The sequence below is a fragment of the Chiloscyllium punctatum genome, chromosome 22, assembly GCF_047496795.1.
Source record: "Chiloscyllium punctatum isolate Juve2018m chromosome 22, sChiPun1.3, whole genome shotgun sequence".
Lineage (NCBI taxonomy): Eukaryota > Metazoa > Chordata > Chondrichthyes > Orectolobiformes > Hemiscylliidae > Chiloscyllium > Chiloscyllium punctatum.
The window spans coordinates 56,988,172-57,001,608 of NC_092760.1; the positions used below are offsets into that span (position 1 = coordinate 56,988,172).

Here is a 13,437-nt window from a genome sequence, read left to right on the forward strand (position 1 = left end):
GAAATACCTGCCTCTCTCATTCCAGGATGAAAACAGCCTACAATAGGGCATAAAATGTCAGATCAGGGAGTGGATTGGCTAACATTCAGCTCTTCAACCCTTTCTTTGGAGAGCATCCTTTCTCTGACTGACCTGAGCAGCTGACTCACCATATCCAAGCCCCTGAACTGGTATCGGAGGCAGCTATTAATTTACTGTGCTGGCATTCCCTGAGAAAAGGTGCTTCTTAACATGACTGAGACCTTCATGTCAAGAATATTCAATGACTAGCTTGCTCGGTATGATTTGGTAATTCAGAGGCTAAAGGTTTATAAGGTGATTTGTAGCATTAATGGGGTGTTTAAAAATTAATAAGACATTGGGCAGCACGGTGGCTCAATGGTTAGTGCTGTTGTCTCACAGCACCAGGGACCCAGGTTCAATTCCTCCCTTAGGTGACTATCTGTGTGGAGTTTGCACACTCTCCTCCTGACTGCATAGGTTTCCATTGGGTGCTCCAGTCTCCTTCCACTGTCCAAAGATGTATAGGCACGGTGAACTGGCTATGCTAAATTACCCATATGTTCAGGGATACGTAGGTTAGGTGTGTTAGCCATGGGAAATGCAGGGTTACAGGTAAAGGTAGGGGGATGGGTCTGGGTTGGAGGGTCAGTGTGGACTTGTAGGGCTGAATGGCCTGTAGGGATTCTATGATTCTATAAGCTACAATCCTTCTTAACTTGTTGCTGCCTAGTGAGAGACTTCCCTCACTGCTCGGCAATTGCATAAAAAATGCTGTGAGTTACTCCAGCTCTCAAGATAGGCCCCAGCAGATTTCTTGTGTAATTCTGCCACAAATCTCACCATTACCCACATTGCTCGGGCCCCTATAGGATTCCATCATGTTTGGTCTACAACCAGTGAAGTGGTTGGACTAAATCTATATCTTGGGAACCAAACTTTCAGAATAAATTAGAGGTTATCTGTGGAAAACAGTACATTGCTTTTGATGCTTTTCATAAATGAGACCAATGTTAATTTGATTAATGGTACACTGATGTCTCAATTTGAGAGAGAGTTCATCCACGCAGGAAATGGATTCAGGTGAGACTGGCAAAATATGGAAACTGTGAGAAGAGTACTACTGCTGCGAAGTAATTTATCACTAATTCAATCGTGGCAGATTCAAGACTAGTTTCCTCATTTGCCCTTTCAGGTATGGACCACATCAGGGCACCTCAACCATTCAAACAAAACTCTAAATATACAGCTAGAAGACACAAAAGTACCACTATCCATCTCACAACTGAACATCTTATCATTGGGTCCAATTTCAATTGGATCTGTTTCAGTGGCTGACATTTGACTGAGTTGAAGTCAAATTTGACTGAGTTGAATTATTTTTACAGAGGGGGAGAAATCTAAAGACACAAAATAAAAGTAATAAACCTTTTGCTAAGGAAAAGAATAAGCACAGACAGGATGCGCCAAGTGGCCTCCTTCTGTGCTGTAAACCTTTATAACTTGATATATCTCGATTTCTCTGTTAATGACAACATATTTGTAAAAGGTTGCAATGTTTTAAATCAAGGCATAGTAATTGTAAGCAAGTTGGACATCTTAAATTAGCATGACAATAAAATTATTTGAGCGGCCACCAACACAAAGTGAGAATGAAATTTCCATCTCATACCACAAAAGATATATTCTTAAAGGTGCTGACATGCTATTGACCCATGAAGTTGATCTTGACCTCCCTGACTCATTGCCAAACTGTGTTCCATAAACCACAACTCACATTTATTTCAGGAGGCATTACTCATCTTGACAGTTTTGGTCTTTGGGTAGTTTTCATCCAATGCTGGGTTTATACAGGAGATAACATTAGCAAATAAAGCTGACAGAAGAACAGTTCAGTATTCCATCGTTATACAACATACAATTCTTAAAATTCAAGCTTGATATTCACTTTTCCACAATACCCTGAGTTACATCGCCTTCTGTCCTATTCCTTTCAACCACGGTGGTATCCTCCCCTCTGGCTTCTGGCTCCTGGCCCTACAACCTATGTTTCCCATCAGACAAAAATCTTGTGCTTTGGAAACTGCAAACACAATGGATCATTTATAGACAGCAAAGATCAAAGAAGCTAAAAAGACACTGAACACATTTTTTAAAAAGTATTTAATTCTATTTGGAGTTTGGTGTCTGGATGGACTAATATTTCATTAGAGTGTAATGGCAACAATATTCTAAGCATTATTTGTTCATTGTTTAGTCAGAAGCACTCACATTTCTCTCCATACAGTGATTGATTAACTTTTATTTGTATTCACACACATAGTTGGAGCACACTTTCATTCAAAATTCACTAATGGATGGAGCCAATGGGCTGGATAGCCTCCTTTTGTGCGAGAAATACTTTTGTTTCTTTCAATGTAAAATATGGTCGAGTCATTAGCAACCATTTTACACTTCTGCACGAAGTCAAGATATTCCCTACTTGCTTCTAGAATGTTTTCTTTTAAAAAAACCTGGTTTCTTGTCAGGTGACTGACCTTTCTCTTTTGTTGCATTTCCCCAATGCTGCTTACAATCCACATTCTGTACCTAATGCAAAGAACCCTGTTAAACACTCATGACAAGAAAATGCAGTATATTGCTGAACAGGTTGTGTGCTTACAGAAGCTATGTGTCTTTTATTTCTTGTTTTTAAAAATGTGTTGCTGGAAAAGCGCAGCAGGTCAGGCAGCATCAAAGGAGCAGGGGAGTCAACGTTTCGGCCATAAGCCCTTTTTCAGGATTCCTGAAGAAGGGCTTATGCCCAAAATGTCGATTCTCATGCTCCTTTGATGCTGCCTGACCTGCTGCGCTTTTCCAGCAACACATTTTTAAGCTCTGATCTCCAACATCTGCAGTCCTCACTTTCTCCTATTTTATTTCTTGTTGCCTGTCTCACTTTCTCTCTCTCTGCACAACACATCAGGAAGAATTCTGCTATCATTTGAGGCAGCAGGGTATTAATTCTGTCTTGCTGGCAAGCTGCCCAACTATGTTCCTTTCCCATTGAGGCACTACCACAGAATACGAACCTTGGGCAGTTCTAGAGGGACAGTGAGCTCAGGTTAACTTCTACTAGCACAGTCTCTTTCCTCCAAAGTAAACAATTCCCACTAACAGTAATGCAAACTGCCATTGCTCACAAAGGCTCCAGGAGTCCTGAGAATTATGACAAAACCCTTATTCAGACCTCATTCAATTTTGCTAACAGCTATATTCCAGACTAATTAAAACTTTTTAATAAATACATTTCTTGGTCTGCTCCCTCAGCAGATAATAATTCTGAACTCAGTGGACTAAATTTAAATATATAAAAGGAAAAGGTCAAAAATCTTTTGACTTTTTTTTAAATGGATGCATTCCAGAGGGTCACTGATCCCGGAAACCTAATTTGGATTTCTATATATAATTGGCTCAATTTAGTATGATATCATTCTCAAAATAACTTATAAGTTCAAGCATAAGTGGTTCTATTTCTATTTAATTCACTCTGAGGTGTTGTCGCTTTATTTCCCTCAGCATCCATATGCAATCACAGAGACAAAAGCTTTTCACTCATTATATACCTGTATTCCAAGGCATAAGTTCACCTTTAAACCAATTGCAATGCTATTACTTGATACTTTTTGGTTAATGTTCCCATTCTGTTCACTAACATTATTTTTACTATTGCAGTTAGGTTTAAGGTGACTCCTAGACAAAATTGTCCATGATCTTAAGACTTTGGACTGCTGTTCTTTTCATAAAATAACTTCAAATGTGCCCTGCCTGACTACAAATATGCTTAATAATAATCATTAGCATAGGTGAATATACTTTCTGAACCACTTTGAGTGATTGTGTATGTACTCTAAAGCAATGGTAAATACATTCAGAATTTAGATTTAAGCTATGATTTTAACTCTGCCTACTAGCAGAAACTGGATGCTTAGTATTGTATTCAATTATTCGATTTTTTGATGTTTCATTGTGTGTGTGTGGTATCAGTTCTCTCCTATTTGTCAAGACGAGGTGAGCTAATTGAGAAAAAGAAACTAAACTGAAAGCAGGAAGCTGTAAGCTGGAAAGAGTAATCAGTTTAAAAGCATCGTAAATAAAACTCCTATTTAGACACAGAAATTGCTGTTAACTCTGCAAATCTCTAAGACATAAACCATTTTCATAGGTTTTACTTTAAACTTGAAGACCTGATTGGATAGTAGGTTTACATGATCAATGACACTTTCTAAAACCAACAAAATCCTTTCTTTCGAAAATTTGTGGTGTTTAAGGGATTCATAACAATTCTGCCAGATATACAAACTTTGGTTGCTAGTTGTGATGTGTACCCTAATACCAAAGAGGGTGTAACAGCATAAGTGTCTTAAAGCAGATGCTATAATTGAATGAATCAATTGACCACTGTGGATTTGGAACCCAGTCACTGCACAGTGTATACGTTGGCAAACTTAATCTATGTGTCATCCTTCAGAAAGTCAACAAAACAATTGTTCCTGATATTATCTATTTTACATGATCCAAGAACCATCAGCATATTTCATAAATATATTAGTTTTCATGAAGCTCTACATACAATGAAGCTATATTTAAACGTCACTAGGGAAGCAAAATTGGTATGATACAGCTTTTGTTACTCACAAAGGTGTTTTCTGGTATTGCAGTATCACCTTCAGTCTAAGTTCAGCACCTACCACATTTCAGAGGATCATTTTGTCGGTCTTGTCATGCATTGAGGGGATACCATCATTGTCGATGGAAAAGACAGAGTTGCACACATTCAGCAGTTCTCACTTCAGTTGAACACAATTTGATATTCTACATCTGCATTGTCCTTGACTGATTTCTTATGGTACAGAGTGACAGCAGCTGAAGTAACAACTACTGTATGTATGCAATGATTGCTTCGTCACATCTATAACTAGTGTGAAGATGCACAGTTGGAACTTACAATTACAGACTGAACACCATTGAAATGTTAAAGGTGAAGACAGCATCTCTGCCAATCCTTACACATTCTAACCCACATTCTGAACCATATGTTGCAAACAAAAATATCAAGAAATGTGAAAGTAGCTGTACTCTCACTGTGGATTGAAGGAAGGAAATGACCAGTTATTTGTACATCATGAGCATTGTTGGGAATTGCAAAACTGCTTTCAAAAATTGGGAGATTCTATTTTGCATCTACACTGTGAACATTGGCACGTGTATCTCTATGGTGGCAAATTCAATTTCTGCAACAATCACCGAGTGCTGACTATGTTGCGAGCTCACTAGAGTCAGGGCATTGACCTTTAAAGATCTATAGATGGTTGGATTGTCTTCATCAGTACAACTTTGAGGTTGGATATCTCAGAGTTTGATGCAGCTGTGTACCTATCATGCTTAGTTGTGTTGTTATCTCATACAGTATTAGCAACAGAGAAGCTATTGAACACTATGGTTGCAGTTATTCCTGATATGACTGTATCTGTTCTTAAACAGAAGGGTTTCAAGGATGAATTCGCAACAACCAGCACATTGCAGAAAGTAGGCCAGTACCTAAACCTGTCCTAAGAATTGGAGGAAGAATAGGTTCCACACTAGATTATGAAATGAACTCGCATTATTTAATAACGACTGTATTGCACGTAGTCAAAATGTTATCCTGAAAATACTACAGCAATGTGAATTGATGTCCTTCATGGGAAAGATGCAATGTGTTTTTAAGATGAATGATGATCCTGTGATGTGCTCTGGGGTCAGCAATAAATTGTGCTGTTGAAGAGCTCCTTCGAAACTCCATGTTTGTACACTCAATAAAAAACTTGATAAATTGTGTTCAGGACCACTGCAACTGACCTGGTGGTCACTTAAACCATGGCAACAATTACAAATAAATATTTTTGGAGGTGAATAGTTTCGTCATCTACTAGCAAGTCAATGAAATCACTATCAAATTCTACTGCCACAAATTCAGTCACTGATATTCTACACAGGTTATTTGCAAAATTAGTTTGGCCAGAGATTATCACTGTAAAAGACCACAGTTTCCTGTCAGTTCAGGAAGTTTCTATCAAGAATTCACCATTCTGACATTGCAATACAATCTGAAATCAAATGACTGCTTTAAATGAATCAACAATGTATTCACAGACAGTCTGAGTGGTAGTATGTCAGAGGGGAAAACATCTGAACAATCCACTCATATCCACTTTTTCATATATCGACCTATAGCAGGCAGAGTGACTGAAAAGACACCAGCCGAATTCATGATTGGTCAGAACACTTGCATGATACTGACCATACTTAAATCATAAATGTTATCTAAAGACAATGTCAATGTGAAAACAGAGGAAATCAAAAAGCAACAAGATATCACAAAAGCATACTTAAACAAGTGAACACTTGCAAGGGAACCATGATTGAAAATTGGAGATTGGGTGTGCATCACAGGCCAAGTCATGACCATAAACTGACATCAAAACAGATCAAGCAGTTGCTTGGTTCCATTGTTTGTCTGTAAGATGACAACACAAATTGGAATGCGAGACATTTGACTGTGAATAGACCAGGATAATTTTGAGGACGGCGATTACGAGGATACATTTCTCTTTCCAATGTGTGACCATATGTTATCAACTGTATAACTGAGCTTATCACATAGAACCACACCTCAAGTTCCTAAATCTATGTGCCATCATCAACAACATTCATATCTCAAAAACTACTTTTGTACTTAAAGAAAAAAAACACAACTCTTAAGAAATGATTAGATGTAGAAATATTTGTTGTTTACAATGACCTGATTTAAGATAAAGTTCTTTAGTTTTACAAGGGGTGGCAAGATTTAGCATTTAGTTTATGGGTTGATTAGGTGCATCTGTTGACTTTACTGTGTGTTGTTGGCCAACCAAGGTGATAACAGGTCTGAAAGCAGTGCATTAAGATGTATAGGTCTCAAGATTGTGAAGTCAGAGGAATTTTACAGTCACTTCCATTCCCTCCATCTAATTTCTGCTGTACATTAAAATGGGATGTTTGGACACTGGGACAAAATGCAAGTTAATATAAAATGTGTCTAAGACATCAAAATTAGGAAGTCTTTGTGTTATTGCAACAATAATTTCATATCCTGGACTATCCTCTGCATTAATAATCAATGACACATATGGTACTGCATGAGTTGCTCTGAGTGAGCCTGATACAAAGGTTATGCACTCAGGTGCAGTCATTGTGAAAATATTCCATTCAAGTTTATGATGGTTATAAAAAGAAGTCTAATCATACATAAAACACAAGTGGACACACATGTTATTGTCCAAGACATTGAACAAAAAAAAAGAAACACCTTCCCTGCATCCTACTATCATAAGGGATATCTAGCCTAATCTCTCTAATTACTACAGAATTAATTTAGTTACATTAGTTTAACTAGTTGTTCTCTATTTTGTGTTGCAAAGTTTTTTTTCTTCGGAATATTATTGTCCCCTGAGAATCAGGCAACGGTTCAAATTGACGACATACCTTTGATCTCACCAAGTATCTCCCCTGTATTGAGTCCAGCCATCTTCTCTTTCCAGTCCTTTGAGAGAAACTTCTCAACACAAGATGATTCTGTGGAGAGAAAAATAAAAATCACATGAAATAAATCAAAACTACTGCCCAACAAAAATATACTGATCCTTTCATGGAATTACTTTTCATTAGCGTCTGTATTAATGAATAGCATGCACATTGTCTGAACATAATCACCATTTATTACCAATTAGTTACTAAACAGCAACTCCCCAAATTCCATTGATAATTGCCAAAATGTTTATTCAGTTTGGCCCCATGTGAGCCATAAGTTTAAGGGCCCACAAAGCAAAGCAGCCATTAGTTCACACTAGTAGACAATCACATGGTTGTTGGTATGAAACAGATCACTTGGTGTTTTATATTTAAAGCAGAATGCTTAGACAGAGTAGAGCAGGTTTACTAGAGCTGAAGGACATGTTCCCAATTTTGGAAGCACAAATCAAAACTATTCCCTTCCACAGAATTAATAACTTCAGTTGTTGGTAAAGTGTTGGAAAAGGTTATACGAGATAGGATTTATAATCATCGAGAAAAGAATTACTTGATTAGGGATAGTCAGCACGGTTTTGTGAAGGGTAAGTCGTGCCTCACAAACCTTATTGAGTTCTTTGAGAAGGTGACCAAACAGGTAGATGAGAGTAAACCGGTTGATGTGGTGTATATGGATTTCAGCATGGTGCTCGATAAGGTTCCCCACAGTAGGCTATTGTATAAAATGCAGAGGAATGGGATTGTGGGAGATATAGCAGTTTGCATCAGTAATTGGCTTGCTGAAAGAAGACAGAGGGTGGTGGTTGATGAGAAATGTTCATCCTGGAGTCCAGTTACCAGTGGTGTACCACAAGGGTCGGTGTTGGGTCCACTGCTGTTTGTCATTTTTATAAACGACCTGGATGAGGGCGTAGAAGGGTGGGTTAGTAAATTTACAGATGACACTAAGGTCTGTGGAGTTGTGGATAGTGATGAAGGATGTAGTAGGTTACAGAGAAACATAGATAAGCTGCAGAGCTGGGCTGAGAGGTGACAAATGGAGTTTAAAGTGGACAAGTGTGAGGTGATTCACTTTGGTCGGAGTAACCGGAATGCAAATTACTGGGCTAATGGTAAGATTCTTGGAAGTGTAGATGAGCAGAGAGATCTCGATGTCCAAGTACACAGAACTTGAAAGTTGCCACCCAAATTGACAGGGTTGTTAAGAAGACATACGGTGTTTTAGCTTTTATTAATAGAGGGATCAAGTTCCGGAACCATGAGGTTATCCTACAGCTGTACAAAACTCTATTGTGGCCACACTTGGAATATTGTGTACAGTTCTGGACACCACATTATAAGAAGGATGTGGAAGCTTTTGAAAGGGTGCAGAGGAGATTTACTAGGATGTTGCCTGATATGGAGGGAAGGTCTTACAAGGAAAGGCCGAGGGACTTGAGGCTGTTTTCGTTAGAGAGAAGAAAATTGAGAGGTGACTTAATAGAGACATACAACATAATCAGAGGATTAGATAGGGTGGACAGAGAGAGCCTTTTTCCAAGAATGGTGACAGCAAGCACAAAAAAAATAGCTTTAAATTGAGGGGTGATAGATATAGGACAGATGTCAGAGGTAGTTACTTTACTCAGAGAGTAGTAAGGGTATGGAATGCTTTGCCTGCGATGATAGTAGATTCGCCAACTTTAAGTACATTTAAGTCGTCATTGGACAAGCATATGGACGTACATGGAATAGTGTCGGTTAGATGGGCTTCAAATTGGTATGACAGGTTGGCACAACATCGAGGGCCGAAGGGCCTGTACTGCGCTGTAATGTTCTCTGTTTGATGTTCTATTAACCCTCATCTAAATAGGCAAACAAACTTTACGTCTTCTAGCTGTTGTGTTTGAAACATGCCATGATTCAGCCATCAAAGTGAAAAATATCATTCACAGTACTTGGTTAGAAAATATTGTTCTGTGAGCTGCTGGTTGAAGCTGTATTATTTTGCAAATTAAATCCCATGAGGGTTTTCTTTTCTCATTCATCAACAGTTTCTATTTCCTATGGAAAAATAGCTCCCAATCCAACAAGTTAATTTGCCATTAATTCGATAAGCTCTGGTCATTTCTGGACATTGAGTATGGAGAACTTCATCAACATGCCCTTAGAAAATCCAAGTAAAGTGCACCTACTCATTTACCTGCTCAAAGAATTCCAGTGAATTTGTGGGGCATGAAGTGTTGCCACTAAATTCATGATGACAATTTCTAATTGCTCCTTTATTCTTTTACGTGAACATTGATAGTATCTCATAAAATTCTTTCAACCATTTTTCCCATTATGAACATTAAGTGGACTTGTTTCTAATCTCTCAATTCATCTCTTGCTTTCTTTTATATTCAGAATTTCATTTACTATCCTAAACTACAGTTTCTGCATGCGTACATAGAGATACTGCAAAAACATGAACCAGGATCCAGTAATTTTCATAATGATTCTTAAGTGCATCCCTTTGACTCCAGGCATCCTGTATGCATGTAAGTCTTCGAGGTTCTTTATTAACCATTGTTGTGATAGTAGTAAAAATGGACTATACATTTTCAACATACAATATTTCATTTTCAGCTCATTGACCTTTTGTGGACTAAATATTTAAGGAAAGAAAATGACATAAGATGGCCACAGTGATCACCTGATCATCAGTTAAGTCAGCTCACGAACCAAACAATAAGCAAGTCTCAGTCTGAGTTTAAATAAATGTCATTAAAATAGTTGGAACCAGTCACCTAGATATGTATCGCTTGATTGCAAATGAACTCTACTTCAGAGAACCGATATTGCAAATGAGTAGCAACTTTCATAATAGCAAAATACTGCAGATGCAAGAAATCAAAAACAAACACAGAAAATTCTGGAAAAACTCAGCAGTTCTGGTAGCGTGGGTGAACAGTGAAACAGTTGTTGTTTCAAAACATGACAACTCTGCTTTAGTTCAGAAGACTCAAAACATTAACTATTTTTCTCTCTCCATACATGCTGCCAGGCCTGCTGAGTTTCTCCAGCATTTTCTGAGGAGTACTCTTTATGAATGAACTTGGTACTCAACAGTGAATACAGTTGCACTTGACTGTATTGACCTCATATTTGTCCATGTATTGACTTCCTCACAGGATAAAGAATAGCAACAGTGTCTCTTGGCTCATTTTCCAATCTCCTAAGTCTCTTGAAATACTCCATCTCCAACTACAAGTAAGTGTTCCTTGTTTAAAAATATTTGGCTTTTAGATTTCACTGGACCTCCTCAGTGAGCTGCAATAATTTTGACTTCGTTATTTTTTTCCTATCGATCGATTTTGTCTCTTTAAGGAAATTATCCAACCATAAAATTATTTTTTCTCTGTCATATTGCTTTCTAGTTTAACTTACTCTTTAATCCTCCATATTTATGTTTCATGGTAGCAATTTGCAAAGCCTATTGTTCACCATTCATTTGTTCCAGTTGAGATTTTTATTAATTTTAGCAAAATTAGGGTGTTATCACCAAAACATTTGAGTCAAATTTAACACTTAACACCATGTCAAGGTCTACAGTTAAATTGTGGACCGAGTCCAGTTTTTGAATGTTATGTCATAAGCTCAACTAAGGTTTGAGTAAAGTAGTAATTGCTATTAGAAAGATAAAACCCCGGCTTGTTACATAGCAGATCTGAATCGCTTCTGAAGTAACATATTCACTTAGTTAAGCTAAAGTGTTGGAATTCGAATAGTTATAGAAACCTGGAGCACTTGGAAAATAATGTTGAGAAAGTCAACTTTCTGAGGTGTAGGCAAATGAATCTTAAAAAAATCAACATTTCATGTGAGAGATATTTTCTGATCTTGGTTCGTTTTCTGCTTTAAGAGTTTGTCTTTGCACAGCAATCCTATTTCCACTAAAATTGAAAGCATTAGATTTGGCATTTCATTTTATGTCATGTGAGCAGGGAAGACACTTTACAGAAAAATATCAGAGATTATATTTTTCTAATAAAAATATTTAGCCCTTCAATTTTGAGGAAAAAAGCACTATCATCCAGAAAGAAGGAAAATAATATTGTTTGGATCATTCTGTCTCTGTCACCTTATTGATGCAGTTTGTAGTTTATTCAAAGAGGACAAGTTATCTCAGGCTGACAGCTTTAGAAAGGTGGATCAGAAGACTGTCTGCACTGATAAGCAACACTACAAAGCAAACGTAAAAGCAAGCTCTAGGTAAAAGATGACATGAAGTACACACTATTGGTATCCAGCAATGAAAACAATTAACATCTTCTCCCTCTGTAATGAATCAGGCCAGGAATTGCTGGAATGCCGTTTTCTGTCGCAACGACTATGATAAAGAGCATGTTGCTAACAATCAAAGCCCGAGCTCTGAAGCCTTCTTCGAAGCTGGGGGTCAGCTTGTTCTCATCAAGTTGAACTTTTTCTTGTGCAGTCTTGTGTATTTTTTTTTGACAGCACAGATCAGTTCTGGGACCCAGACATTGAAAACTAAAGACAGAAGATCAAAGGATGCTTAGCAAGGCTGGTGTGCCTCCCCATTAAAAAATACATGCAATATTGCATAAATAAATTGACTCACTGAATTTTATCCCTGTGGGGTAGCTCTGGTAGGCAGCCTGGGTCTATAAATCTGGAAAAAGCAATATCTGGGAACAATTGTGCTCTGTATAAGTCCCCTCCCATTTTGATCTGAAAGGCTACAGTGTTCAAAGCAAAGGCAACAATCATATTGTGCAGTAAGAACTGGACTGTTCCAGAAATTAGAGAACACAATACTAGTGGATTGTCTTCTTCTTTTGCATTGTTTAATTTGCACATTTATAAAAGTCGTCATAATACCAAAGATATCTCATGCTGTATTTGCTTTTACCCTCCATTTTCAAAAAAATCGTGAAAGTCTTTCATTTACAAAATGGGGTTGAGAGGAGAGCTCGGTTACTTAAATTACAGCAAGTTAGGTCTCGTCACTAATCAAGAATCTAACATAAAAATAGTCTTTACTCAAGGCAGTAGATCTGACATTATTCTGTCATTTGCCATTGTTAATTACCACCTTTGTCCACAAAACTACACTCACTGACCCTCAGAATAAATCATCAGGAAAAGTGTTTCGCACAGCATAATAAGATGCTCTCTAAAAATAAATCTGTAGTTTCTTCTGCTCTTTCTTTCCAGATGAGTGTCAGTATCAATAAAGAGTACCAGGATTAAAGGCAGAGAAGTGAATGGGTTGGTCAAATTAATTGCACCACCTCCCCATATTTTTAACTATAGGTGAGTATCAGCATGAGACTGTCCCTCTCTGTTACATCAGCCTCACTCTAAGACCCTCTGACATTTTGTGCATTAGTTTATGATTTCCTCACGAATTAAGAGATCAAATAAAGATAATCTGTAACATAATGCTGGATAAAACAGCATACCACAGGTGAACTTTGAAATCCACCAGACTTTTCAAATTGATCATGATAATTTTTCAAGGTGAAGGTGAAACACCTCAAAGTAAAAGGAGAAATCAACCATTTGTAGTCACTACATAAGGACCAGCATAAAGGATTGCAGGATTAATCACCAACATCAAACATGTCATTTCTGGTTCAATCTATGCTTGAAATAAGGAAACCCATTTCTCTCAGTTGCCAATGGTTCAGGTTTTGCATATACTTCAACCATAGGAGTTCAGCATTCAAAATAGCAAACAATTAAGTGATGCTGAGTATTAGCCACCATGGACTTTTAATAATATTCAAAATCGTAATGGTATTCAATGCTCAACTGCTAGCTTAGTGTTCTATAGTGAGCTCTACCTTGGTACAAATGGCT

At 37.6% G+C, this 13,437-nt stretch overlaps 1 protein-coding gene across 18 annotated transcripts in view; it reads right to left on the reverse strand.

The window, feature by feature from the left end:
* Positions 1-13,437, reverse strand: part of sox6 (SRY-box transcription factor 6) — a 641,917-nt gene that overhangs the window by 230,326 nt on the left and 398,154 nt on the right. For all 18 annotated transcript variants that reach the window (XM_072592368.1, XM_072592380.1, XM_072592378.1 and 15 more), the window contains one exon: positions 7,546-7,635. In XM_072592368.1, coding sequence (XP_072448469.1) covers positions 7,546-7,635 — 90 coding nt within the window. The remainder of the gene's footprint in view (positions 1-7,545; positions 7,636-13,437) is intronic.